Source organism: Furipterus horrens, unplaced genomic scaffold, assembly GCF_987537825.1.
Source record: "Furipterus horrens unplaced genomic scaffold, mFurHor1.1.pri manual_scaffold_3, whole genome shotgun sequence".
NCBI lineage: Eukaryota > Metazoa > Chordata > Mammalia > Chiroptera > Furipteridae > Furipterus > Furipterus horrens.
The window spans coordinates 200,879,810-200,906,444 of record NW_028327173.1 but is presented as its reverse complement, the minus strand read 5'-3'; the positions used below and the strand labels follow the sequence as shown (position 1 = coordinate 200,906,444).

Here is a 26,635-nt window from a genome sequence, read left to right as displayed (position 1 = left end):
ACTTAGATAGCAAGTCTATTTAAATAAAAATTAAAAAACACAGGTCAGTATGACTTAATAGGCCTAGCAAACTCAAAATTTGGAGCAAATTTATATGAATACATTTTCTTAGAAAGTTGTCCCGTAATTCAAGGAATGCACTGAGAATTCTTCTTGAAATGGTACTATAAATGGTTGTCTAGTATTATCTTATAGTTTAACAAGCAACTTTGTGTGCTATCGTCTGATGATCAATAATGTAAAAATGTATAATCAGAAGAGCTTAATTCTTCTAAACTGTCATTGATTTGTGAAAGTGTGTACATTTAATGGGCAAATATGTTTAAATGGCTGAATATAATATATGTGAAATGAACATTAGTCTATTTTACCATAAGAATAAATATTGAAGCAAGAGATGATTTGTGTGTGAATATAAGTGTAATTAAAGCTATTTTGCCTCTTTTTTCCCCCATTCTAGATCTTATTGCTAAGAGGCATATAATTAGTCTTATTTCCCCATTGGCTTTTTTTAAAAATAATGTGCTAATAATAGATGCTCCTTTCAGTAGTTGCCAGTCCGTCGTTCCCCATCTCCACAGTAATCAGTCACTCCGGCCTCACTAAGGACTTTGGGGAACAATGAATACGTGTGAAGAATAAACACACCTGGCTGCTGTGGCTCAGTGGATTGAGCGTCGGTCTGTGAGCCAAGTGTCGCTGGATCTATTCCCAGTCAGGGCACATGATGAGGTTGCACGTCAGGTCCCCAGTTGGGGGCACGAGTGAGAGGCAACCACACAGTGATGTTTCTCTCCCTCTCTTTCTCCTTTCCCCTCTCTTAATAAATAAATGAATGAATGAATGAATAAATAATTTAAAAAAAGAATAAACATTTATGTAGTCCCCAGCATCCACTTGCTGGAGCTCCTCACACTACCGCCCCTGCAGTGGAACTACAGGGACGTCTGTCGAACGTCCACTTTGTTTTTTGGTGGGATTGTCTTCTCAACCAGCAACAGCAACACTGGAAACCTGTTAGAAATTGTGGGCAGATTTTGAGGCCCATCCCAGAGCTGGAAACTCTGAGTCAGAAGCTGTGGGAATGGGGCCCGGAACGCTACTGTCACCAGTTCTCCAGGTGATTCTGGTAGAAAGTGTGAGAGCCACTGCTTTAGGACTTAATAAGCTGTAGATGTTCAATATAGACCTTAACTTGGGATTCATTACATTGCCAAGCTACAATTGATAGGCGCTAGAGTTTAGGCAACTTTTATTGGGTTAATGGTAAATACAGTTGTGGTAGGCTACATAACGGGCCCCCAAAGACGTCCATGTCCCTGAAGTTGTGAATGCCATCACATGGCAAAGGGGACTTTGCAGGTGTGACTATGGTTCTTGACATGGGGAGCTTGTCATGGATTATGCAGGTGATTCCAAAGTCACCACAAGGATCTTCGTAAGAGGGAGGCAGGAGGGCCATAGTGAGAAGAGATGTGGTGGCGGAAGCAGAGGTGTGGCAGAGAGCTGAAGGTCCTTCCCAGCTGGCCTTGAAGATGGAGGGAGGAGCCGCAAGGGAGGGTGTGCAGGCAGCCTCTGGAAGCTGGACAAGGCAAGGAACAGACTCTCCCCTGGAGCCTCCAAGAAGAAGGCAGCCCTGGTAACATCTTGCTTTTAGGGTTTCTGATGTGTAGAACGGTAAGATAAACATTTGTTTCCAAGCCACTGTGATTGTGGTAACTTGTTAAGGCAGCAGTAGAAAACTAACGCAGTATGTATTTTGTCTCGGGAAAATCTGGATGGTAAACCCACCTGTTCTTAAGATCTTGGAAGAACTAGGTGAATGTGAAGTGTGAATCAATTTAGCAGATTGCTTCCCAGGACTCATCTATATACTGGCACGAGGGGGAAACCTGGAAGAGGTGTTTCTACTTCTAGATGTAAATGATTTCAATTTTAATTTCTTAAGACCTGAAGAATAAAATAATTTTTGCATCATCCAGTCCAGACTCTTTTTAAACAGAGGCCCAGGGTAAAATAATTCATTGGTACCATACAGGTAAATTAACTCACTTCACAAGTTGTCCCATAAAAGTTGCTTTGCTGGGAAGAAAAAGGTGTGACTTTTAAAATAAGGCTTCTCGGGAAAGTTTCGAGTAACTTAGCCATTTGCTACATTCCCCATACTGCATGGAGAACTTGTATTTTCTGCGAGTTAAGAGAAGAGGAAACTTCTGTCCTGTTTTCCGCATAACCTTGTCTGTAGCTACACCTCCCCTCCTGCTCAGACCATCTCCCTTTGTGAGTTACTACGTTCCTTCTCAAGCAGGCAAAGACGTAGGGATCCAAGGAATAAGTTCTTCCTTTTGAGAAGCCCATAGTCTAGACAAGAGACAAACTGGGTATGTACACCATGTTATAATTCATATTGTAGATGCAAGATCCCAGATCCCAGATCAGGCGGGACAAAGGGAGGGACCGCCACTCACGGTTTCAGTGTTACGTTCAGTGTGGGGTATCAGTGACGGCCCACGAGGGCAGCTGGTGGAGAAGAGGGGGGTTGGGAGACTTGGTGAGAATGCTGAAGGGACTGAGAAGTACAGACTGGTGGTCACAACACCGTCACGGGCTGTAAAGGACACACAGGGCATAGAGTCAGTAATACTGTGGTAACTGTGTGGTGCCAGGCGGGTACTGGAAATCTCGGGGGAACACTTTGTAAATAAAGCATATCATTGTCTAACCATTATGCTATATACCTTAAACTAATACAAAATAATACTGAATGTAAACTATAGTTGGAAAATAAAAAACTTTTTAAAAAAGGGAGCAGCAGAAGGGAAATGATATTCTGAGCAGACAGAATCTAGAGGCATGGAGAGAGGGCCTCTGCATGCTTAGGGGACAAGCAATTAGATGTGACAGACACTTAGGATGTCCGGAAGAAGACGGCAAGAGATGAGCTGGAAAGGAAAACATGACTAGAAAACACGCGAAAGGGCCTGTCCTTGATCTTTTTGGCAAGGGGAAACTAAGCTGTTGTTTATTTTTAAAGAAGGGGTTGGCATGGTCTGCTTTAAAATAAAAGCAGCAGCCTGTATTTAATTCTCATACAACCTATTTTTAGTGTTGCAGCCCTGGGATGAAGACTCTGCAATTAACCCCACTCAACAAACTGGGAAGCACAGAGGCTCTGTAACCCAGCTTAAGGTCACGGCTCATGAGAATCAGCCCCGGGCGGACTGGCGTGAAAGGCCCACTCATCCTGCCTCCAGGATTCAGAGTTGAGGATGGTCTGCGGGAGAGACAGACAGAAATTGAGATGCTGCTTGTAGAGTCTAAGCCAGTGTCTCTCAGATTTACCACCCACTTTCTATCTTTACACAACTTTGCCATTTCCAAGAACCACTTTTGATATTTCAACCAATTCATCTTTTTTTAAGTATATTTTATTGATTATGCTATTAACAGTTGTCCCAATTTTCCCCATTAACCCCCTTCCCTCCAGCAATCGCCCCCTTAGTCCATGGGTCGTGCATGTAAGTTCTTTGGCTTCTCTGTTTCCCGTACTATTCTTAACATCCCCCTCTCTGTTCTGTACCTACCAATTATACTTAATCCCTGCACCATTTACCCCATTGTCCCCTTCCCCCTCCCCACTGATAACCCTCCAAATGATATCCCATATTTGTTTTTGTTTTTTAGATTCAGTTGTTGATAGTTGTTAGTTTGTTGTCATTTTAATTTTTATAGTTTTGATCTTTTTTCTTAAGTAAGTCCACTTAACATTTCATATAATAATGGCTTGGTGATGATGAACTCCTTTAGCTTTACCTTGTCTGGGAAGCACTTTATCTGCCCTTCCATTCTAAGTGATAGCTTGACTGGGTAGAGTAATCTTGATTCTAGGCCCTTGCTTTTTATGACTTTGAATACTTCTTGCCAGCCCCTTTTTGCCTGTAAAGTTTCTTTTGAGAAATCACTGATAGTCTTATGGGAACTCCTTTGTAGGCAACTCTTCTTTCTCTTGATGCTTTTAAGATTCTCTCTTTAACCTTTGGTATTTTAATTATGATGTGTCTTGGTGTGATCCTCTTTGCTTCCTGGACTTGTATGTCTATTTGCTTCACCAAATTAGGGAAGTTTTCTTTCATTATTTTTTCAAATAAGTTTTAATTTCTTGCTCTTCCTCTTCTCCTTCTGGCACCCCTGTGATTTGGATGTTGGCACTTTCGGAGATGTCCCAGAGTCTTCTTATTCTTTCTTTCTTTCTTTCTTTTTTTTTTTTAATTCTTGTTTCTTTATTCTGTTCTGGTTGAATGTTTATTTCTTCATGTTCCAAATTGTTGATTTGAACCCTGGATTCCTTCCTTTCACTGTTGGTTCCCTGTGGATTTTCCTTTATTTCACTTAGTGTGGCCTTCATTTCTTCCCTTATGCTTTTGCTGTACTCAGTGAGTCCTCTAAGTATCCTTATCAACAGTGTTTTGAACTCTGCATCAACTAGGTTTGCTATCTCTGTTTCTTTTTCTGGGGTTTTGTTCTGTTCTTTCATCTGGGCCATATTTCTTTTTCTCTCAATTTGGCAGCCTCCTTGTGTTTGTTTCTGTGTATCAGGTGGAGCTGCTTTGACCTCCCGTCTTAGCGCACCTGTTACATTGTATGAGACGGAGCCTTAGGTAATCGCCAGGGAGGGGCAACCTGCTTCACCACTTTGTGGCTCTGAATGCAGGAGAGAGGTTGGAGAGAGGACAGTGCCACTGCCTGGTTGCTGGAGGCTTTTCGGCACTCATCCTGTATCCAGTCACTTCACCCCCTGCCCCTATGTGACTGGTGCCCTTCTAGCTGTTGCCCTGGTGGTGGTTCCCAGAGCCCTTTAAACGGACTCTCCTGAGAGACCAACAGTTTCTTCCATCACCCTAACCCCAATGGTTTTTACAGCCAGAAGTTAAGAGGCTTTATTTTCCCAGTGCTGGAACCTTGGGCTGCGCAGTCTAGCCCCGGGCTGACATCACTTGCTCCCAACGTGTCCCTTTTGATTTCTATTTACCACATGTGAATGTGAGACCACCCGTTCCACTGGCCACCACTGCCACACCTCGTCTTCTCTGCCCCGGCTCCCCATCTCTGCCCTTCCACCTGTCTGGATGAATATGGCTGCTTTAAATCCTTGATTGTTGGACTTCCATACAGTTTTATTTTTCTGGCAGTTCTAAGTGTTGTTTTGAGGTTAGTTGTGATCTTTCTTAGGGTTGTACAAGGTGAAGAATGTCTACCATGCCTCCATCTTGATTGGAAGTCCCAACTCATTTTTTTAAACTGCATTTTAAGGGGAAACCTGAGGATAACAACAACAAAATACTCTAACTAGTAAAAAGTCAGGAAAGGTCATGGCCCAGGAGACAAAGAACTGTATCCAGAATCAGAGGGTAGAGAAGGCACACGTGACAGGCAGAAGCAGGTCTGGGGCTGGGGCCAAAGGTGAGGGGAGCGGGAAGAAGATGGTGACCGAGAAGGCCTGAAGCAGATGGCAGCTCCCGCCCAGGGAGACAGTGTGAGCCAGGAAAGGCGGTGCGAGGCTGTGACCTGGACAATGAGGTGAGGGGTCTGTCTAAGAGTGAGGCTGGGACTGCCCTGCGGGCTGAGAGAAGGATGAAGTCCAAGAAGCAAATAGACCGGTGAAGGGCAGTTGATAGGGACACCCAGGCTGGGAGCCAAGAATAGGGTTGGGGGTATTTCAGGTGTCAGAGCACTGCAAGGTGGGGAAAGGAGGGGTCCCAGAGAGGGTAAGGGGAAGAACTCTGGGTGTGAGCCCAGGGGACCTGTGGGGGCTGAGTAAGGGCTCCAGCAGGGTGACTGGGGGCATAAGACACTGGGGACATGGGCTGGCTGCACAGCCCCACTGTATTGTACTTTGCAGTTTGTCCCTGAGCCTGAATCCTGAACATAGTGGTGATGGTCAGCTTCCCATAGTGAGAAGAACCTGTCATCCACTGTCACCAGAAGTTGGCCCTAACACCTCCAGTGGTATGCACCATATGCACCGCCTTTTGGGAAATACTGGTGTGGGCAAAGGATCACAGAAAGCCTGCATTAAAGAATGGGATACTTGGAGGCCATTGCTCAGTTCCTAGAACATTTGGGTCATTATTCTGTTTCTTTTTTTTTCATCCTCCACAGTGCCTAGGCATGAAACTTTGTATATAACAGACACTCAAATATTCTATTACAATACTGTAAGTGTTTGAAATAACTAGAGGTGAGTCTTCTGAGACATACACAATACTAAGGATCCTATTCATGATAAGGGGAGGGTGTCTGACCGAATATTTGCCCCGCAAGAACGGATAATTTTCCAGGTAGCTGACAGACTGCTCTAGCTCACTGGTATCTAGAAACGCCTTGAGGCTTTAGATATTGCAAGAAAGTGAGGGGAAAAAATGGTTCTGAAGGCTGGGCTTAATGTTTTAAGAGCCACACCAGATCATAAATCATTTCCATTGCCTACAAAACCTCTTGTGCCTGGACAAATTATGTTCTCCTAAAAACTCACCTTAGAAATTGTGGCCAAAAGATCCTAAGGTGACCCAGTGATTCTTACCTTCTGGCATTCACATCCTTCTACACAATGAGTAGGTGGTACCTGTGATGTGCTGCTAACCAAGAGTATGTCAGAGATGATGGGAAGCCATTCCTGTGACCCTGAAGGAGCGAGCGGCCATGCTGTGAGCTGCTGTGGAGAAGGTCAAGTGGCTGGGAACAGTGGGCAGCTTCTACGAGCTGAGAGCAAGAAACTGATGTTTTGAGATCTGTTGCTACAAGGAAAGGAATTTGGCCAAGAACCTGAAAAGAGTTTGGAAGCAGGTTCTTTCCCGACTCAAGCCACGATGAGATCTGGATCGAGGATCCCTGGATTGTAGCCCTGTGACACCCAGAGCAGATGACCCAAGGAGCTGTGTTCAGACTCAATCTACAGAAATGGGCGATAAATAATAATGTGTCTTGTTTTTAGCTGCCAAATTTAGGGTAATTTATTATACAGCATAGAAAATACAGAAAATCTTAATATATAAAAGGAAAAAAAGAGGAAAAGGAATATTGAATTATTGGCCACCTGAGTTATTTATTAATGAAGATCAAATGTCCAAAGGGCAGTCCTCAATGCTCATTTCCATGATTTTAAGAGTTGGTTCTTCCATGTTGTGATCATTGTCACCTTTGACACTGCAGAGCTGAACAGATGGGGAGAGAGCTGTGCTCAGACAACATAATTCATTTGAAGGCTCAGCCTTTTCAGTGTCACTGTCACCGTCAATGACAGTCACAGAGGTTTCTTGGTCTGTGAAGCTGTCTGAAATACTTGGATTCTTTTCATCCCAAACTGAAGGTCCAAGCTTTGTTTCATCATTCACCTGTTGAATTATAACCCCGTCTGAATACTTGGATTTATAGATAGGTAGAAAAAAATCATTTGGTGAGAATATGTCATCCTCATCCTGTGGTGAAGACAACAGCATATCCAAAGCTTTTCGGTATTCTTGACGTTCCTGTTGAATCGATGCATCTTGTGCATTTTGTTCTGAATTCTCAGCTTTTTCAAAATCAAGTAAATTCAACATATCAATGTCATCTAGCTTTCCTGAGTTTTCCTTGGACATGCAGCCTAAATTCACCTTTAGGATATGCAGCAGGTGGCGCATTTTTCCCTAGGATTAAGAAAAAAGACAATAATATTAATTTAGCCAGTTAAATTGTCTGCAGTGCTGCTAATCTCAGCAGGATCAATACTTCTCTTTCCACCCCACACCTAAAACATACACAGAGTACAAGGGAACAAAAGCACTTGCTTTTAATGCATTCTTTGAGTGTATGAAAAAACTTAAAAAATCTTTCTTAAAATTTTTCTAATGAAGTTCTAAGGAAAGACAAACCTCCTCCAAATGGTGTTTATTTTGTCTTATATGTCGCTCAAACAGTCGTTCTAAAGACCTACAAATGATAAATAAAAATGTTAATGTCTCAATCATAAAATCAACTAAATGTAAAACCAGCCATGTAATAACTAAACTACTGAAGGTTGGAAAGTATTTTTTTAGATGACTTTTTTTCTTTCCAAAGTTAAGTTCTGTCAAGTTCTCCAATATGGGAGCTAGTATGGCTTCCACTATGTGTTTAGAATAATATAATGGATGCTACTTACATTTCTGTGAATAAAATATTTTAAATGAGGTCCAAAAATTCCTTCTCTCTCATTCCCCCCAACAAAGTTCTTTCTCTCTCACACACATATTCGGACACTATAAGCCTCCCTTCCCTCTCTTACATATAAACCACCACCATAAACCAAACTCTAAAGAAAATTATTTTATAAAGTGTTATTTTACAGTGCTGCCTGAAGTATACTTGAAAAATATTTCCTAATGGTAAAGCCATATAATAACCAAGAAAATTATCACTTATCAAGCCCCAGTAATTGTTAGGCACATAATAATAATAATTATCTAATCATGACCAATATTGGGAGAGAAAGGTATTGTAAAAATATTTTAAAGATGAGAAAACTACCTTCCTAAGACGATGCTTTCCTCGTCCCTAAGGTCACAAGCCAGTAAGAGAATTTAACCCAGGTGTGTCCGGATCCAGAGTTCATTCTTCCAACTACACACTTGTGTTCTATGACATGAATTTATCTCAATAGGATTCTTAAAAAACAACTCATTTCCTTTGTTACCATTTGTTATTACAATGAAGTTACGAGCCAACTTTTAATCAGTAGTTCTGAATAATAAAATAAATCTTTAAAAAGCCCAAGAAATGCATTTTACAATGGCTGCTGATGTTTGGGAATATTCAGTCCCAGGCAATTTTTTCTACATGTAGTGTACATAATGGGGTCTTACACTACATAACAAAGTTTGTCTCAGAGCACAATGAATTTTAGATAAATAGCTGTTGGAGCTGATTCAGGACACAGTTTCCTTCGATATACAATGTGTAACCTGGTTTGGCAAAGTCCCTATTTCATTTACACCATGCACACCTGGCTTTTAATTAGTCCTCCCTTCATTACTAACAGTTGTACCCAAAATGCTTGCTTTTGATTCTCACCATAGTTTTCAAATAGCAAAATGGATTATGGATCTTTGCAAATAAGCAAAAATTTTATTTTACTAGTCTATTATAACCATTTATTCTTCATTTAAATGAATAAAAACTCAATTTTTTTCTATAACTACCCCAAACGGTGAGTCTGCCTAGCATATGAATTAAACATTCTTTACAAATTGCTACCAATTATAAGAATATGGTCCCCAAGAAAGCAATATAATTTTTCATTTCCTATATGTAGAAATAACTTTAAAGAGTATTTAATGTACTCTTCAACCACCATGTATTATTTTAAAAATCTAACCTGTTTGAAAACAAACCAAGGTTCAAAATTTCATCTGTTACATCTTCAATGAAACTCAGATACAGCAGTTCTTCTTCACTGTGAAGGCAAAGCAATATACAACATAAAAGTTATTTATTACTTACTCTGACAACTATAGGAGATATGAATACTTAAATAGAAATATATTTATTACTAATTACTTCTGTCTCACATTATTAAGAGATTATAAAACATGTCAACTTTCTGAAATTATGCAACGGTAAATATTAAAGATGAGAAAATATTCCCTAATAGAGTAAAATGTTGTAGATGTCTTTGACATCCATCCAGTAGTAGAAAATAAGCAGGGATTGAACAGAACAGAACAGACCAACCAAAGAAAAAAGGGCAACCAGCTATGATCTCTGGGGGCACGTGTTCCTAATGAGGGATTTAGCTGTCCTCTGGCCCCTGACCACGTCTGGCAGCAGAGGTGTGAGCCCTTCTGCATGCACTTGCATGAAGGGAAAAAGGAGAGTCGTCCAGAGAAGCAGGAACTTCAATTGTAAAATCTCCTGTTCCCAGGGGAGTGTCTTGTTTTTTATTTTTTATTGATTATGCTATTACATTTTTCCTTATTTTTCCCTCTTTGCCCCCCTCCACCCAGCAGCCCCCATTCCCTCAGGCAATCCTCCCACTGCTGTTCATGTCCCTGGGTCATACATGTAAGTTCTTTGGCTTCTCCATTTCCTATGCTGTACCTGACATCCCCATGGCTATTCTGTAACTAACTATTTATACGTCTTAATCCCCTCATCTCTTCACCCATTCCACACACCCCTGCCATCTGGCAACCATCAAAATGCTCTTTGTATCCATGATTCTCTTTTCTTCTTGTTTGCTTAGTTTTTTTAGATTCAATTTTTGATAAATTATTGCCATTTTATTGTTCATCATTTTGATCTTATTTTTGTTAAATAATTCCCTTTAACATGTCATTTATTAATGGTTTGGTGATGATGAATTCCTTTAGTTTTTTTCTTGTCTGGGAAGCTCTTTATCTGCCCTTCAATTCTAAATGATAGCTTTGCTGAGCAGAGTAATCTTGGCTGTAGGTCCCTGCTTTTCATGTATTTGGATATTTCTCGCCAATCCCTTCTAGTTTGCAAAGTTTCTTTTGAGAAATCAACTGACAGTCTTATGGGAACTCTCCTGTAGGCAATTAACTTCTTTTCTCTTGCTGCTTTTAAGATTCTCTCTTTATATTTAATCTTCACTTTTTAATTGTGATGTGTCTTGGCGTGGGCCTCTTTGGGTCCAACTTATTGGGCACTCTCTATGCTTCCTGGGTTTCTATGTCTATTTCCTTCACCAAATTAGGGAATTTTTCTTTCATTATTTTTTCAAATAGACTTCCAATTTCTTTCTCTTCTGCATTTGGCACCTCTATGATGTGAATGTTGGATTTCTTGAAGTTGTCCCAGAAGCTTATACTATGCTCATTTTTGGGGATTCTTTTTTCTTCTTGTTCTGATTGTTTTTTGCTTCCTTATGTTCCAAATCATTGATTTTATTCTCAGCTTCATCCACTCTACTGTTGTTTCCCTCTCAATTGTTCTTTATTTCAATTAGTGTATCTTTTGTTTCTGACTGGATCTTTTTTATGCTGCTGAGGTCCTCACTAAGTTCTCTGAGCATCCTTATAACCAGTGTTTTGAATCCTTGCATCTGATAGATTACTAATCTCCATTTCGTTTAGCTCTTTTTCTGGGGTTTTGATCTGTTCTTTCACTTGGGCATGTTTCTTTTTCTCCTCATTTTGGCAGCCTCCCTGTGTTTGTTTCTATGTATTAGGTAGACCTGCTTTGACTCTGTGTCTTTGACTCTGTGGAGGATCAGCTGTGCAGGGGCAGGGTGGTGGTATTCCTATACAGCCTGCAGCTGTCCACTGGGTGTACTGGCCCTGGGGTTTCCCAGGTGGTGCAGGCCAAGATCAGCCCCCACCTGTGTTTTGCCTGGGGCACCCTGCCTGAGCTATAAAGCAATCTGAGATGGCTGCTACCTGTGCTGGGCTTGGAGATTCCCAGGTGAAGCCAAGCTCTGTGAATCTAAGCTGGCTGCTGCTAGTGCGGGGCTGGGGCTCACTGAGGCCAGCTGTTGCTTATTTGAGAGGATTTAGGAAGTTGTGAAGCAGGAGCCAAGACCAGCCATTCATATGGAAAAGCAGCTTGGGTAGGTCTCTAAGTTGGGTGGGTCAGAGTCTCTGGAGATCTCCAAGGTGGGTCAAACAGTGTTAGCCAGCTTGATGCAGTCTCAGATATGGCATTAACCTCTGTTGGGAGAGGGTTTAGAAAAAGGAAAATGGCCTCTGCTCATCTTGATGCCAGTTCCTCCCTGTATATCACTGGTGCCTTTCGAGCTGCTACCCGGGTGCTGGAGCCCAGAGGGAGTGAGTCTGAGTAGGTGAGTCCCTGTGTGGGTCTTTAAGAAGAACTGCTTGGGGCTCCAGCAGTTTCTTCCACTGACTCAATCCCTGCTGGCTTTTGACTCCAGAGGTTGTGGAGACTTGTCTTCCTGGCACTGGATCCTGGACTGGGGCGCCTGGTGTGGGGCTGGGACTCCTAGCTCCCGAGAGGTCCCTCCTGAATTCCTATCCACCACACATGGGTGAGGGACCAGGCTGTTCCGCGTCTGCGCCCCTCCTGCCAGTCTGGGTGGATGTGGGTTCTTTAATTCCATAGTTGTCAGACCTCCATTCAACTTGACTTCTGTTGGTTCTGAGTGTTGGTTGTTCTATATTTTAGCTGTTATTTTGATGTGGTTGTATGAAGAGGCGAGTCATGTCTGCCTACACTGCTATCTTGACTGGAAGTGAACATCTTATTTTAGGGTTGGGAAATTTATTGGGTAGAAAAAATAATTCTTTTCTTAAAGTGTTTGGAGAGGAGGAAAATATTCTCATACAAAAATTTATGTAAAAAATATAGTGGTATTGTTACTGGTAGACAGTCTGTCTGGAGCACCAGGGGAGTCTCCCACATCAGCCAAGAGAGGAGCAGGGGGAGGTTCTTACTCTGAGTGCACAAAACCCTGCCCCCCTGACTCTCTGGTATCAGACTGGGGTGAGACCAGGGCAAGGCAGGGCCATGCACCATCCAAGTCAAAATGGCTCAGGGGGAGGTGCTGACCAAAGAGGCCTGCCAGTCCCGCCTGGGTAAGGAAGGGCTTGGTTGGGAGGTGGACCCACCTGAAGAGCAAAAGCTTGGGAATTTGATTGGTCATTACAGGAAAGCACCCGGTGCATCCCACGCCCAAGCTAATCTAGTCGCCGGGGAACAAAGAAACTCCCTCTTGCTTGTGGTTGGATTGCTGGTGACCTACACAAGAACAGCGCATTCGTCTGTTCTCTCCATGGGCGTGTGGCTGCCAGGAGGGAGTCTTTCTCTCTTTCCTGCTGACCTGGTAAAACCCTCACCAGTGCATTCACACACTCCCCCCGAGGAGCATGGGTGCCGTGGTCCTAGCAGCCACATGGCCTATGGCCCCGCAGGCTCCAGGAGCATGCCTGAAAGAGCAGCAGCCAGGACAAGCTCTGCCACCTGACTGTGGCCTATGACCACTTAGCAGTTCCTGCAGGCTCCAAAGGACAGTGCTTTAATTTGGAGCAGGAAGTCTGGATGTTGGCTTTTATCTCGGCCTTGCTGAGAGATAGGCTTTGAGAGGGGAGTCCACCATTCTCCCAGATCACACAGCACCCGAATAAAACCTGTCCCCTTTTATACTAGCATCTGCCTCGCAAGTTTGGCTTTTGTGGCAACAGGCAGCTGAACCCGTTGTTTTGTCCTGTTACAGTATTTTTAATTACTTGGACATATTTCTTTCTTAAATTATCTTATGAGATAACTATATTTTAGTAGCTATTCCAAGATTAGGATACTGTTATAAGTTTGATTTTAATGAGCTGAATGAGAGAATTGCTAGAAAATGTGAATAGCTTTTATTAAGTGTAAATAATTATTGAATAAATAAGTATAAAGGAAGACTTGGATAACAGAAGATTAAAATGTATAAAAAGTTACACTTTCAAACTGCTTCAGTCTCTAATATTTAAATATCAAGTTGGAGAACAGATTAAACTATAGAATACAGGGCTTGGTATAAGAAGGTTTATAGTTGTCCCTATGGGAAATAATACAATTATTAATAATAATACAGGAATAAACTTCCACGTACTCACAACTGTAAACCTACTTTTGCCCACTCCTGTATATTATTTTCCCTCAAAAAGTGCAGCTTAACTAAAACAACATTAAAACTTAGAAGTACAGTATCTGCAAAGAACTGGTGAGGTTAGAAACCTCCACAAAGACTGTCCTGAGTACATAAAAGTCTGAATTTCTCAAAAACTATTATTTTTACTTATAAGAACATATAAGAATTATGGATATTAATTATAAAAATAAATAGCATGTATTATTAACTTAGGGACCAATTTCCACTGGACATAAAGTGATTGATAATTATTTCAGAAAATTGTGTTATATGATTGAACCCCAAAGTTGTTTGTAAGAGAGATTAGTGTTCAATCCTAACTAGTTTAATAATGGTTTGCATGATTCTTAAATTCTTGATCTCCACTAAACAAAATGAAAAAGTGAGAAAACTCTTACTCAGAGTAGATTTTTCTCCTGGAAGGACGCTGCACAGAACACTGACATACTGCCCTGAAAAGAGAAAATTAAATATTTGAACAAAACAATGGTTGACACACAATAAGTGTTCAATAATATTATATATTAATAATGTTGTTGCATATCCATAATCTAATTAATGTTCAGAAAAATCCTGTCTGGTATATTTTACAGGTATTATTTTTTTCACTAATGAGTTTACCAGTTGATAGGAAGCCAAGTAAGTAGTCAAGATAGATTTTTTTTTACCCATTCTTCCACTTACAAATTCACAATCCTTTACAAAACTGTACTATGGCATTTACCTAATGTAAATAATAACAATGTGACTAAGAGTAACATATAAATAATGCTGGAAACAGATCAGATATTTCCCTATGAAAAATGTTTAAGCTAGTCATTATGATAAATTTTGTCATTTATGTTCTCATTAGTTAGATCCAAAGCTTTTTATTCAGGTATACTCAATTATAATATTTCACTTCTTTTAGATAGAAACTACTAGAAAAGATAAATATTCCTTTCTTAGGTGATTATTTATACTCATTGCAGACTGGCTCAAGAGTAGCTTATGAATCTTAAGTTAGAAGTGCCATGAATTTCAAGACAGGAAGCAGTGAACCCCGCCGCCTTGCAGCTGGGAGCTCCCCACGAAAGGCCCGGGGTGGGGTGGGCCTGAGGACCTGCGTGCGCCTGCCTCTGGCCTGCTATGTAACACCCCATTCCTGCCCGCTTTTTAATCTCTAGACCTTTCTTTCCTCCACCTCCTTCATCTCATAATCCAGTCTGACACCAGAAATGCATTTGACAGCTGAAACTATCAAAGGCATTTTTTAGATTCTATACTATAGAGCTAACCTTTTTTTTTCTTTTTAAAAAATTTTAGGTGCAGTATTTCATACTCACCAAACACAAAGAGTAGTTTTTAAAAATAGTGCCTCTACATAGCATGGATAGACCCAGCACTAGCGTTTGGTGAATATTCAAATCAAAGTATGAATCTTCCAATGGTGAGTTGCTCATGTGCCACGTAAGTTTACATCTGTGCCATGCAAACTAGGTAGCATCACCCACGGAAGATTTGTCTTGGGGAAGGTTCTTTTTCACATGGATAGTGATGGCGAATAATGTAAGCCACTGTGCCTTTTTCCTTTATTAATTAACTAACAAAATGAATTCATTTAAACTTCTATTGAGTACCTAACTGTAAAATTTCCTTAGCCAAACCAACACTGCCACTTGACCTCTACAACACCGGAGTGAAACTGACTAGGACTCCGTGTTACACAGGGCTGCAAGGAAGTGGGGACAGCTGAGACGCTGTCCCCCCCGAAGCTGCTCACCTCGCTGGGGACCACTGAAGAGCGCCACCTTTGCTCTCGCTCCCTGGGGAGCCATTCCCTTGTAAAGGTAAAGGCGTTACGTTTTCTTTGGGTCTGTATGTTGCACAATTAGAAGCCTGGGGATGCAATGACAAGAATAAATCTTTATTTTGCTTCAACAATACTGTAAAAGCAGAAATACAGCAAAACGGCAAATTAGAAAACAGTGGAGGTTACAGAGTAGGGGTATCCAGCAGATAAACATGACAGACACATTATGAAAAAGAATGTTTTAGACTATATTTTCCAACCAATCAGGACTTTCTTCTTAAATTTATTTAAAGTAAGATAAAACAACTTCTTATTTCTTATATTTTAATAATTTAAAATATTAAATATTTTAATATTTCTTATATTTTAAACGATACTAAGAAATCTCCACGAATAAACACATAAAGAGAAAATAAAGCCAGTATGTGAGTTTTAGGTAACCTTGAGAAAAATAGCTTACTCAGAAATGGAAACAGCTGATCTGTTCGCACTGCCTGCATATGACACACACAGAAGCAGCGGTGACCACAGCGGCACGGACAATACCACGAACCAGCAAACTACCAGTGACTCAGTTTTATAGAATCCTTGCTATGGGCCACACGCTCTGCCAAGCATTTCCTTGCATTACAGGATTTAATCTTTAAATGCAAATTTATGTGTAGTGCTTTACAGTTTTAAAACTGCTGTTAAAGTGACGCTTTACTGCCTTAATACTCCACAAGCTTCCCTCACATAGAGAGCTGGTGGTAATCACAGAGGATGGGGACGCAGCTTTTTCTTGCAGGGTTATAGGAAAACCTTTGGAACAAGCTGTCATGGAAATGGACTTACTCTGCTTTCGTTTATTTAGTTTCCTAACTCTCAAGCTGGCCACAGCCATCTTTTTTGAGCCCTGGCTGGGCTAGGCGCTTCCCTCCATCATCCACTCCTTCCAATGACCCTGCACCTTAAGTACTCAGCTCAGGGGATAAAGCGACTTACTCTCGGGCCTTCGGTGGCACGGGTGGCAGGGCCCTATGTCAAAGAGCTATGGATGGCTGAGGTGGAACCTAAAATCCTCTCTCCGTTTTTGAAAGGAGAGAGGGAAGTTGAATGTGCTTGTATTTCATTGTTCTACCCCTGAATCTGTGTTTGCCATTTTAATACACAAACCTTTTAACAAACAATAAATTTAAATACAAGTTTATGATTAATACCCCCAAATAAAAATAAAAATAATTGCTAATCATTAAAAATATAAATACTATAAAGAAGTAAAAGCAAACATAAGAGAATGATATATCCAACCAGTCTTACAAAATGTATCATTCTCAATAATATAATTGGGGGCAATTCTTTAAAGATACATAGGCATAAAAACTGAACTACTTCTACACAACTTTTAAAAAAAGATTTTATTTATTTATATTTAGAGAGAGGCGGAGGGAGAGTAACATCTATGTGTGTGTGAGACATACATTGATGGGTTCCCTCTCGCACGCCCCCAACTGGGGATCTGGCTCACAACCCAGGCGTGCGCCCTGACGGGGAATGAAACCAGCAACCTTTCTGTTTACAGGCCTGCACTTGGTCCACTGAGCCACACCAGCCAGGGATACATAACTTTTCTGGCCCCTTTAGTAACCCATGTCTACATCTTTGAAAACAACATTTAAGGTATTTTATTCATCCACCCATCTATCCAGCCAGCCAACCAACCATCTGGAAGGGATGATAATAACACAGGATTTCCCAAATTAGCGGGATCCATCTGGCCATTCAGAGGGTAAACAGGCAAACCTTCTCTATACTGGCTGGATCATATGCAAGAAGTATCAGTAAGAGATGACTCTTCACGATCCAAGTAGCTATACAGATTCTATTAAGTTAAAGCAGCTGTAATTCCAGGATGGAGCACAAAGATCTCATTTCCATTACCTGCTTTATGGTCACTTCTGACTCTGTGAAGTCCTTAGTCTCAAAGGTCTCAAAATCAGATTTAAAGCTGTAATATTAAAGAAATACAGTTAAGCTTTCAAAATACAAATATGGTGATAATGAGCTCTCCTGTCTAGAAAAGATAAACTCAGACATAGAAGATGAAATCCACCTATTTTTATAAAATGTGTTATTTCTACTTATATAATCAGTAAATAGACATGGTTTGGATGACCTATGCTTGTTTTTCCTTTTTTTTTTTTGAATAGCAGCTAAATTTCAGTTGGGCAGAATAGGACTAGGAAAGTGGGAACTATTATGTTCAAACGCTGTCATAAATATAATCAGAAAAGCATATGATATACTGGTTTCCTCATTTCTCCCTCACTTGACAAGTTCTATTATAGATTCAATTCCTTCATTCTTTGATTAAATGTATGCAGACTCATCTGATATTTCCGTACCTCTTATATTTACCCAGAGAAAAAATACCAGTCATGAGTTGTTTACTTTCTAAAGCAACTAAAACCTAGTACCTAATTAATATTTGTTTATGTAACCTAGATTAAACATTCACAAATCAGCTTACACTTCATACTTTACAAGATTTGTTTGTTTCTCCAATAACCTGGCAAACTCTTACTGAATATCCATTGCGTGGCAGGCACTATCATATATGAAAATATTTTTGAGGCAGATCCGACTTAACCTTCATCAATGATCCCAGCTGTCGAAATTACCCCTGGCGGGGGGGTGCTGCTGTACAGACTGGGGTTGAGTATTTGCAGGAGTGGGAGCGCAGGGGTACTTGTTTTTCCCTCCTCTTTAACCCACTGTTTTGCCATTTTTTTCTTAAAGCAATACACATATTTACACAAATGCTGTTTGATGACGTATTTTAAGGATTCTCTGGAAGTATGATATTTAAAAACATAAAAGTTCCAGTACCATGTTTAAAACAACATATAAATTAAAATATGTAACACTCATGTATATAAGGAGCTTGACAAGTTTAGCAGCTACTTGGTTTTTCAACAATTATTCTGACAGTTGTAGGGATCTAGGTAAAAGGAGAAGTCACACTCATGTCATTCCATTCAAAAGGCACATAAACGACATGAGATAAAGTAAGGTACACTGTTTAATTTCTACCCCAGTCTGACGGGTTTAATGCTGGCTGCTGATGTGCCATACCTGCTTAACTCGTTCTGGGTTTCGGCTTCTGACCGCTGGTCTGCAAGGCCCTTTTTCCTTCTGGCAGGTGTATAATATCGATACTGCGACAGGTAAGATTTTGCTTCTGTTTTCAAAGTGCGGGGAGTGAATGGCAAATGTCTGTTAGAAAAGAGTTTAGAATGTTTATCCAGAAGGTCCCCACTGGGTGCTTTGGATACACCTAACTGAAACCTGTTGCCACGTGGGAACGAGCTCCGGGGCGCCCCGCCAGACGAGGTCCCAGAGTACGTTCTCCTGGGCGCGGAGGCGGTGTAGTCCGCACCGGCCGGGAAGGGACTGGGGTTCATCTCAGTGCCGTCTGTGAGCGCTTGATTCAATTTAGGTGCGCTTAGGTGTAGCCTCTCTGAAGAAGTTACTGGTGACCTTGTCAAGGACGAATATTCATTCACTTTTTCGATTAGCGTGTCATCTTCATTTTGTGGTTCTTCTGCAAGCTGAGAACATTGCGTTTGATAGTCATCAGTTACGTTTGCAAATTCATAAACACCAAAAATGGTTGCCTCAAGAGGACTACAAAATTAGCTTACATGTTCCTAAAGATGTTAGCATTGCATACGAAGTTCTACTCAAGTTTTTAAGTATTAATATGTGAAAATATAATTCTAAATGTAATAGCAATTATTTTTCTTTCTGAAGCAAAATAATGATTAATAACATATACCTAGATTTGAGATCTTGATTTATGTGTTGAGATCTGTTGGCAGATCTCAGTTTTATCTGGAAGTTCCCAAATAAACTGTGAGCTCCAACCCCCTTCTCAGCCACAGTGGCGGCCCCCTCCCCTCCCCTTCCTGTCACTCAGGCCATCTTCGGCAGTTGCTCTGTAACTTTAAGGCTTTGAAGAAAGGAAAAGGAATTTTCCTCACAACGTACGGAGCCCTGATTTAAGTAGCTGATATTTTAAATGCCATTAAGGAATACTCATTCCATAAAATGCTCACATATGTTTTCTCAAGTTCTCACAAGAGGGGAAAGCTTTGAAAGGGAAGGTGTTTGCTCCATTTTGGGGCAGTGGGGTTTAAACTTGGAAGAACCATTTCTACATGGTATGTATAAAGTCTGAAAAGACATATTTTATTCTTCTACAGATGAGATGCCCCAGAAGCCTTGTCTGTGGTTCCAGACTTTATGGACACCTGTGTATTCTTTACAGAACTCTGAGTCACTTTATTAGGTAGAAGGGGAGATACAGAAACTGAGGTGAAAGTGGTTAGGATGTAGCCAGTTGTACCTCCCCTATAAACTCATGGGGTGAAAAACGAGAGGAGTAAGGGAAGAGCCAAGTGCTTCCCTGGCACAAGGTACTGTTCTTACTGGTGAGTAGAGTGTTTACTATGTGCAAGGCACTGTTCTATTGATTTACATGTACAGCTCATTTAATTGTCGCATCAGTTTCTGGTGCTGGTACAATGATCACCTCTACCTTATAGATGAAGAAATTCAGGCACACGGCCTCATACATTTGAACCCAGGCTGAGCCGACGCTCTTCACCGCTGTCATATTATCTATTTTAAAGACTCATTTGAAAATCATATATTTTTAGATGTTTTACACCACCAGGGATTTTAAACTGATTTTAACTCCTTTCTTGGTAGTGAACAAGTCAGCTAAGCTGCGTACTGATTTATCTAAGGAAGGCAATTGCAGATAACTGGATATTGTGACTACTGCCTAAAATAGGCTATTTATTTCCTTTCCAAGTGCTTTCTAACCCTATCCCAAGTCCAAGGTGAAAGTACTCAAAAAGCAAGTAAATATTTTGGCATTAAAGTTTCAACCACTAAGGTACTGTTTGTGTGACGACTTTAATGTGTTATAGTTTTAACCCTTTGAGAGCCGTGTGTAATTCGAAATTTGGATCAACATGAGAAAAAGTTTTATCAATATATAACCTGAGGTACAAAAAAGAGAATAAAATATAAAATATGAATTATTCCATTGTTATTTACATTTATAGCCATCGAAAAAAGTCACTGGGAGTGACGGTGGCACTTTTGGGAAAATTTGTCAGTGTTGCTCACAGCAATGTTGGCACTCAACGGGTTAAAAAGTACTCCCAATTTATGCTCATTACTACAGCTTATTTACCAGAAGAGTTTGGCTCCCTGGGAAGAAATTTCTAAGTATGATCTGAAAGCCCTTTAGGGCTATTAAACAATAATCACAGGAATTATTTACACTTAGAGGCACAGTAAAACCTGAGATCAGGACAGGCAGAAATGCATAAGGTATTAGAATGCCTTTAAGAAAATTCCTTTATTTTTTAAAATAATTAATTTGTTTGTTTATTTATTTTATTTTTTTAGAGAGAGGGGAAAGGAGAAAGAGAGGGGGAGAAACATCACTGTGTGGTTGCCTCTCACTTGCGCTCCCAACTGGGGACCTGATGTGCAACCTAGTCACGTGCCCTGACTGGGAATTGAACCAGGGACACTTGGCTCGCAGGCCAACGCTCAATCCACTGAGCGACAGCAGCCAGGAGGAAATTCTAATTCAATAAACAAAATGCAACACCAAAGAAAGTCTTTAAAGGCAGAAACATAGTTTCATTTGTCTGAAATGGGCTGTAAAAACTGCCTTAAACAGACAGAAGGCATGAAATTTTCTGTACTTTTATGTCTCGTACTCTACTTTGTATCCAACTTTTTCTTTCCTTGGGAACCACTAGAACACAGTACTGAAATCAACTGTATCAGTCTGCTTTTTTGAGATTATGTAATTTCCTTTAGCCATAAATATCAGGAAGCTTGGATACATAGAATTTTCACAGAAAATGTATAACACATTGGTAAATTCACCAAAATTTGAATAGCACTGTAAAGTTATAAAATCAAAAAAGGGTTAATCAATTGTATGTGAACGGAACAAGAAATTTTGGTGGCAATCTGACCACTTTCACATTCTTATCCTCACAGTTCAATGCAACTTGTTATACATTGTTTCTGTGAACTAAGAATTTATATAAGGTGATAATCATTTCATAGTTTACATATACATGTTTTTTTTTTTTAAAGACCATGTGCTTGGTTTTTTAAAAAAATAATTTTATTTATTTATTTTTAGAGAGAGGGGAAAGGAGAAAGAGAGAGAGAGAGAAACATCACTGTGTGGTTGCCTCTCACGCGCCCTCAACTGGGGACCTGATGTGCAACCTAGTCATGTGCCCTGACTGGGAATCGAACCAGCGACACTTGGTTTGCAGGCCAACACTCAATCCACTGAGCACCAGCAGCCAGGGCCATATACATGTTTTTATGTCAAGAACACCTATCCAGTTTTACAATCAGAACAACTGAATAGTAAATCAATCTTTTTCAGGTATAATGTCAGAAAAAATGGTAGACAAAGATTTTCCAATTGTCAGGTCTTTAAACAGTTGAGGAATCAATTTACTTGCGGAATAGCATGGGTACAAGTTATTTAAACATTTGGTTAACATCTGTTCTGCAAAAAAGTTTCAAATTATATTTTATAAAAGAAACTGACAGCTCTTGATTTTCATTGTTTTATACTGCTTTAAAACAGATTCATTTAGGAATATGGATCACATCCACGTAGTCTTTACTCTAGTGCATAGGGAGTGCTTCCCCAGCGATGTGAGGGGTGAACAACTGGCAGGGGGCACAGGCTGCAGAATGGAACAGCACACAGGGGTCCTGAGGTGACAGCATATGAGTCACAGTGTGAAAGAAGGAAAGTAGCATGACAATACGGACAATTAAAATGTTTTTGATGATATAATCTCATGTATATAAATGGCTAATATGTCCAGAGGCTAAAGTTAACATTTTTTTAAGTTATAGTAAACTTTTCAGTAAATGCAGGTTATAGTTATAAGAAGTGTCTATTAACCATAAAACCCACCCAGTTATCAAAATATTACACCCAAAATAATTATACTTTGAACATGTCTAAATATTTATCATCAAGGCTTAGAAAAATGTTGGCAAGTTCAAGTTACTGGAATTCTAAATGGAGTACAAAATTTACACACATTAAAGTATAAAAAAACTACTTTATGGATGCAAATGTATAGCTTCACAGCAGCTAAACAAAAAAAAAATAAAGATATCTTACATTTACAGATTTAATTATATATTTTATTTTCAACAAAACCCATTCTTATCAACTTTAATTTATATTCAAATTTCTGGGTAACAGAAAAATATTTTAAATTTTCAGTTAAAAAGTCCAATCACTAAAAATGAAAATGCATATGTGAGTCAAATATTGATGAACAGATTCCCAGATGGCAAATTACAGTACAGTGTCTGGCAGATTTATTTTCAAGGAAGCAGCTCTATTCCTGGTCCTTTTATCTGTGGAACAGCCCTGGGGGCTCTTAAGCATATTACAGCTTTCCCGATGACTCCCAAATCTATTTTCGGCCTGACAGAAATGCTTATATCAACTCTCTCCTGAGTATGTGAAATATTCCAAAGGCACCTCCAATCAAGCACGTCCAAACAAGCACACTCATACTTTACGTTATCCACTCCTTCAAAGAAAACAATGCACTTTGTCCTGCTATCACGACCACAGTGAGTGATGTGTCACCATCTTCCCAGCTGCCCCAGCCAGAAACCTGGGAACCTCTGCAAGGTTGGCCTCTTGCTCTCACACTATCGAACCAAGCACCAAATTCTGGGAATTCTACTTTGTAAAATGTCTCTGGAATCTATTCCTTGTGCTCCCTTCTGCTGTCTTTGGTCAGGTCTTAGTCATTTCTTTCCCAGATTACTGCGACTGTCTCATATTGGTCTGTCTTTTCCTCCTGCCAGGGGAGTCTTTCTTAAGTGTCAGTGTGATGACATAGCGTCCCAACTAAAAACTGGCCTCTGGCTCCCCATCTTTCTCAAGGAAGAAAAAAATCTGGATTCATTATTATGGTGCAAATGCCTACGGATATGTACAATGGGAAGAGCTGGAGTGAAAATATGGTATGTGATACCCAGTAAGCAGAGCAGTGACAGTGCCTTTTATTAACAGTCAATAGTTTTTTAAATCACACCAAGGATGTTGTTGGCACAGAAACGAAGCTCAGGGACTGATCTGGACAGTCTACGAGATCATGCTCATGAGTCTGGGATCCTCCCAATAGTGACACCTCAACTAGGCGACTTGCAAAGAATCTTGCCCATCTTGAACGAACACTGGCCTTTGAGGATCTGAAACCATATGCTGCCCTCGTACAAGCTCGCAGCCTGAATTTCATTACCCGGATGGTCCACAGTAACCTTCTGCCAAGATGAGTGACTGGGTTGATTCTAATACATAAATTGTAGAGGGATAAAAAGGTGGGGGAAGGAGAAGCTACAAGTAAAAAATTTATTGATTCATTGAAATTATTTAGATCCCAGTTCTAACAAACTAAAACATATATGACAATGGGAAAATCTGAACAGTGGATATTTAAGAATTATTAATTTTTAGGGCAAAATAATGGTATTGTGGTTTATCTTTTAGATATGAAAAGAATTATGAGTAAAATTATATATTTGCAATTTGCATCAGAATAATCTGGGATACGGTAGTACGTGAGAATATAGGTAAAATAAGTCTGATTATTGTTGTATCTGGGGGATAAGAACACGTATTAATTACACGGCTTCATTCTTATAGGTGCTAAAATTTTCAAAATTAAGAAGTTTAAAGAAAACACCACACACAAAAATAAACCAGACTTCTAGTTTCAGCTGAGAGATGGAGCGAGATGGAAAGAGCCTACCTAGCTCTCACCATTACAACAAGAAAAAAGCTAGACAAACTGCAGATTAATGATTTTTCTTGAGCTAATGAGAGAATTAAGGTCACAGAGCAAACAACTTGAAATCTGGAGAGAGACTGGCACCTGCAGAGGGAAATAACATCTGTGCATTTGCTTATTTGAGACAGATGACACCACGCACACAGACACTGGTAAGAAGATTACGCTAGAAGTTTTAGCTAATTGCTAAAGGCTGATTCTAGACGAGTGGGAGAGTGTGAAGCCTCGGAGACTCGGGGAGTTTGTACCCTCTTGCAGGTGTGTCCACTAGGAGCCCCACCAGGAGCTCAGAGGAAAGAGCGGGGAGAATCCTGAGATAGCCTCCCCTTCCCTTTTTCCCTTGGTGTGACTTGGGGAGGGGACGCCATTTCTATAGACGCTATTGGCAAAATTCCTCCCAGACTCATTTCCCCTCTCTCTCTTAAGGCACCAAAACTTTAATCTATGGGCACAGATGCCCTTCACTTTCACCATGTAACATAACCACAGAAGTGATATTCCATCACCTTTGCCATATTCTATTGAAAGCAAGTTACAGGTTCTGCCTACCCTCAACAGGAGGGAATCGTTTAGGGATGTGGGTCAAGTAGACAGTACAAGATAAGAAGGCAGAAATGAAAACATACTAAATGTTCCAATGAAGAGTCAAAGATTATCAGATGAATGATCTGACCCACCTAAAACTTTAGGACCAACCTTAAACATGAGAATTAAAAAATGGAAAAAGATATACCAAAGGAATTGCTAATCAAAAGAAAGTTAGTTTGATTACATCACTGCCAGAAAACTAATAAGCAAATAGCATTAAGGTAAAGAAGTTCAAAGCACAGTGATTAAAGGCTTGATTCACCAAGAAAATATATCATCTCTAAATATGTATGTACATAGATTTAAAGTATATACCAAAACAGGTAGTATTAAATTTTGTTGGAAAAGCTAAATATACAATCATGTGGAAGATTTCTCTTAATAAATAATAAATTAATCAGACCAAACAAAATCAGTAAGATGTGAACATCTCAATGATACAAAGTTTAATCTGATGAATATACTATATATTAAATACTGCACAAAACAACTATAGAATATACTTTATTTTCAAACTCATAATGACATAGTGAATTAAAAAACAAACAAAAAACTGTCCACCTACTGGGCCATAAAACAAGTCAATACATTTAAGAAATAGGTACCATTTAGATATTCCCTGATCATACAATAGGCTAGAAATCTGTAACAAAAAGAAAACCAGGAAAAAGTTAGAGATTAAGAAACACTTCTAAATGATTCCAGGGGTAAAGAATAAATTATAACAGAAATAATAAAATACTTTAAATTGAGCTATAATAAAAATGTCACATATCAAAACTTATGGGATGCTGGTAAAGTAGAACTTGGAGGAGAATTTATAGCCTTGAAAATGCTGATACTATGAAAGAAGTAAGGTTGAAAATAAGTTAAACAAAAGTAGAAAAATTACATCAAAATAAAACTTTTTTAAAAAGCTAAAAAAGACAACAAAGGTAAATGTGGACATTAACAAAACAGTAGACAAATACAATAGAGATGAATAATGAGTAAAGAGTGTGCCCTTCAAAAAGATAAAACTGACAAATCTCTGGTGAAAATATTCAAGAGTGAAGACAGAAATAAAAAATCATTAGAAGTAAAAAGGAGGAATAACACCTATTCAAGAGAGAGTAAGAGAATATTATGAGTAAGTCTATGCCCAAAATTTGAACATTTAGATGATATAGACAATGTTTCTCTCTCTCCCTCTCTCTCCATATACATATAAAAATATATAAATATATATAAAAATATATATAAATAAAATATATAACTTTAAAAAAAGTTACATAAGGATTTCAAAAATTGAATTGTAGTGAAAAAGCTTCTAATAAAGAAAACTCTAGGCCTTGATAATTTTGATGTTGGGTTCAATCAAATGCAAGGAACAACTATACCAAACTTGTAGGAACTATTCTAAAGCATAGAAGAAGGGGAAATACCGCCTAATTTATATTCTGAGCTAGCATATCCTGACACAGTAGAAAATGGAAAATGGCAGGTCAACATCAATGATCAATCTAGATGTTAAAATCCTAAGCAAAGTATCAGCAACTATATCCAGCAATGTACAAAAAGGTTGATAAAGTTGTGTTTATAGTAGGGATGCAGAGTTAAGCATTTGAAACCCAATTGTAATTCACTACACTAACATACTAAAAAGAAAACCCATGCCATCATTTCAAAAAATGAAAAACAGCATTTGCTACATTTGACATGAATGCT

General features: G+C 39.6%; 1 protein-coding gene across 3 annotated transcripts in view; it reads right to left on the bottom strand.

Moving 5' to 3' along the window:
* Positions 1-6,995: 6,995 nt before the first annotated feature.
* The window catches only part of SPATA7 (spermatogenesis associated 7), a 35,478-nt gene continuing 15,838 nt past the window's right edge, over positions 6,996-26,635 (bottom strand). For all 3 annotated transcript variants that reach the window (XM_090272108.1, XM_090272109.1, XM_090272110.1), the window contains 7 exons: positions 18,531-19,006; positions 17,337-17,403; positions 15,387-15,502; positions 14,023-14,076; positions 9,392-9,469; positions 7,911-7,968; positions 6,996-7,685 (listed from right to left, as the gene is read on the bottom strand). In XM_090272108.1, the coding sequence (XP_090128234.1) occupies positions 7,116-7,685; positions 7,911-7,968; positions 9,392-9,469; positions 14,023-14,076; positions 15,387-15,502; positions 17,337-17,403; positions 18,531-19,006 (1,419 nt within the window). In that variant the 3' untranslated portion in view covers positions 6,996-7,115. The remainder of the gene's footprint in view (positions 7,686-7,910; positions 7,969-9,391; positions 9,470-14,022; positions 14,077-15,386; positions 15,503-17,336; positions 17,404-18,530; positions 19,007-26,635) is intronic.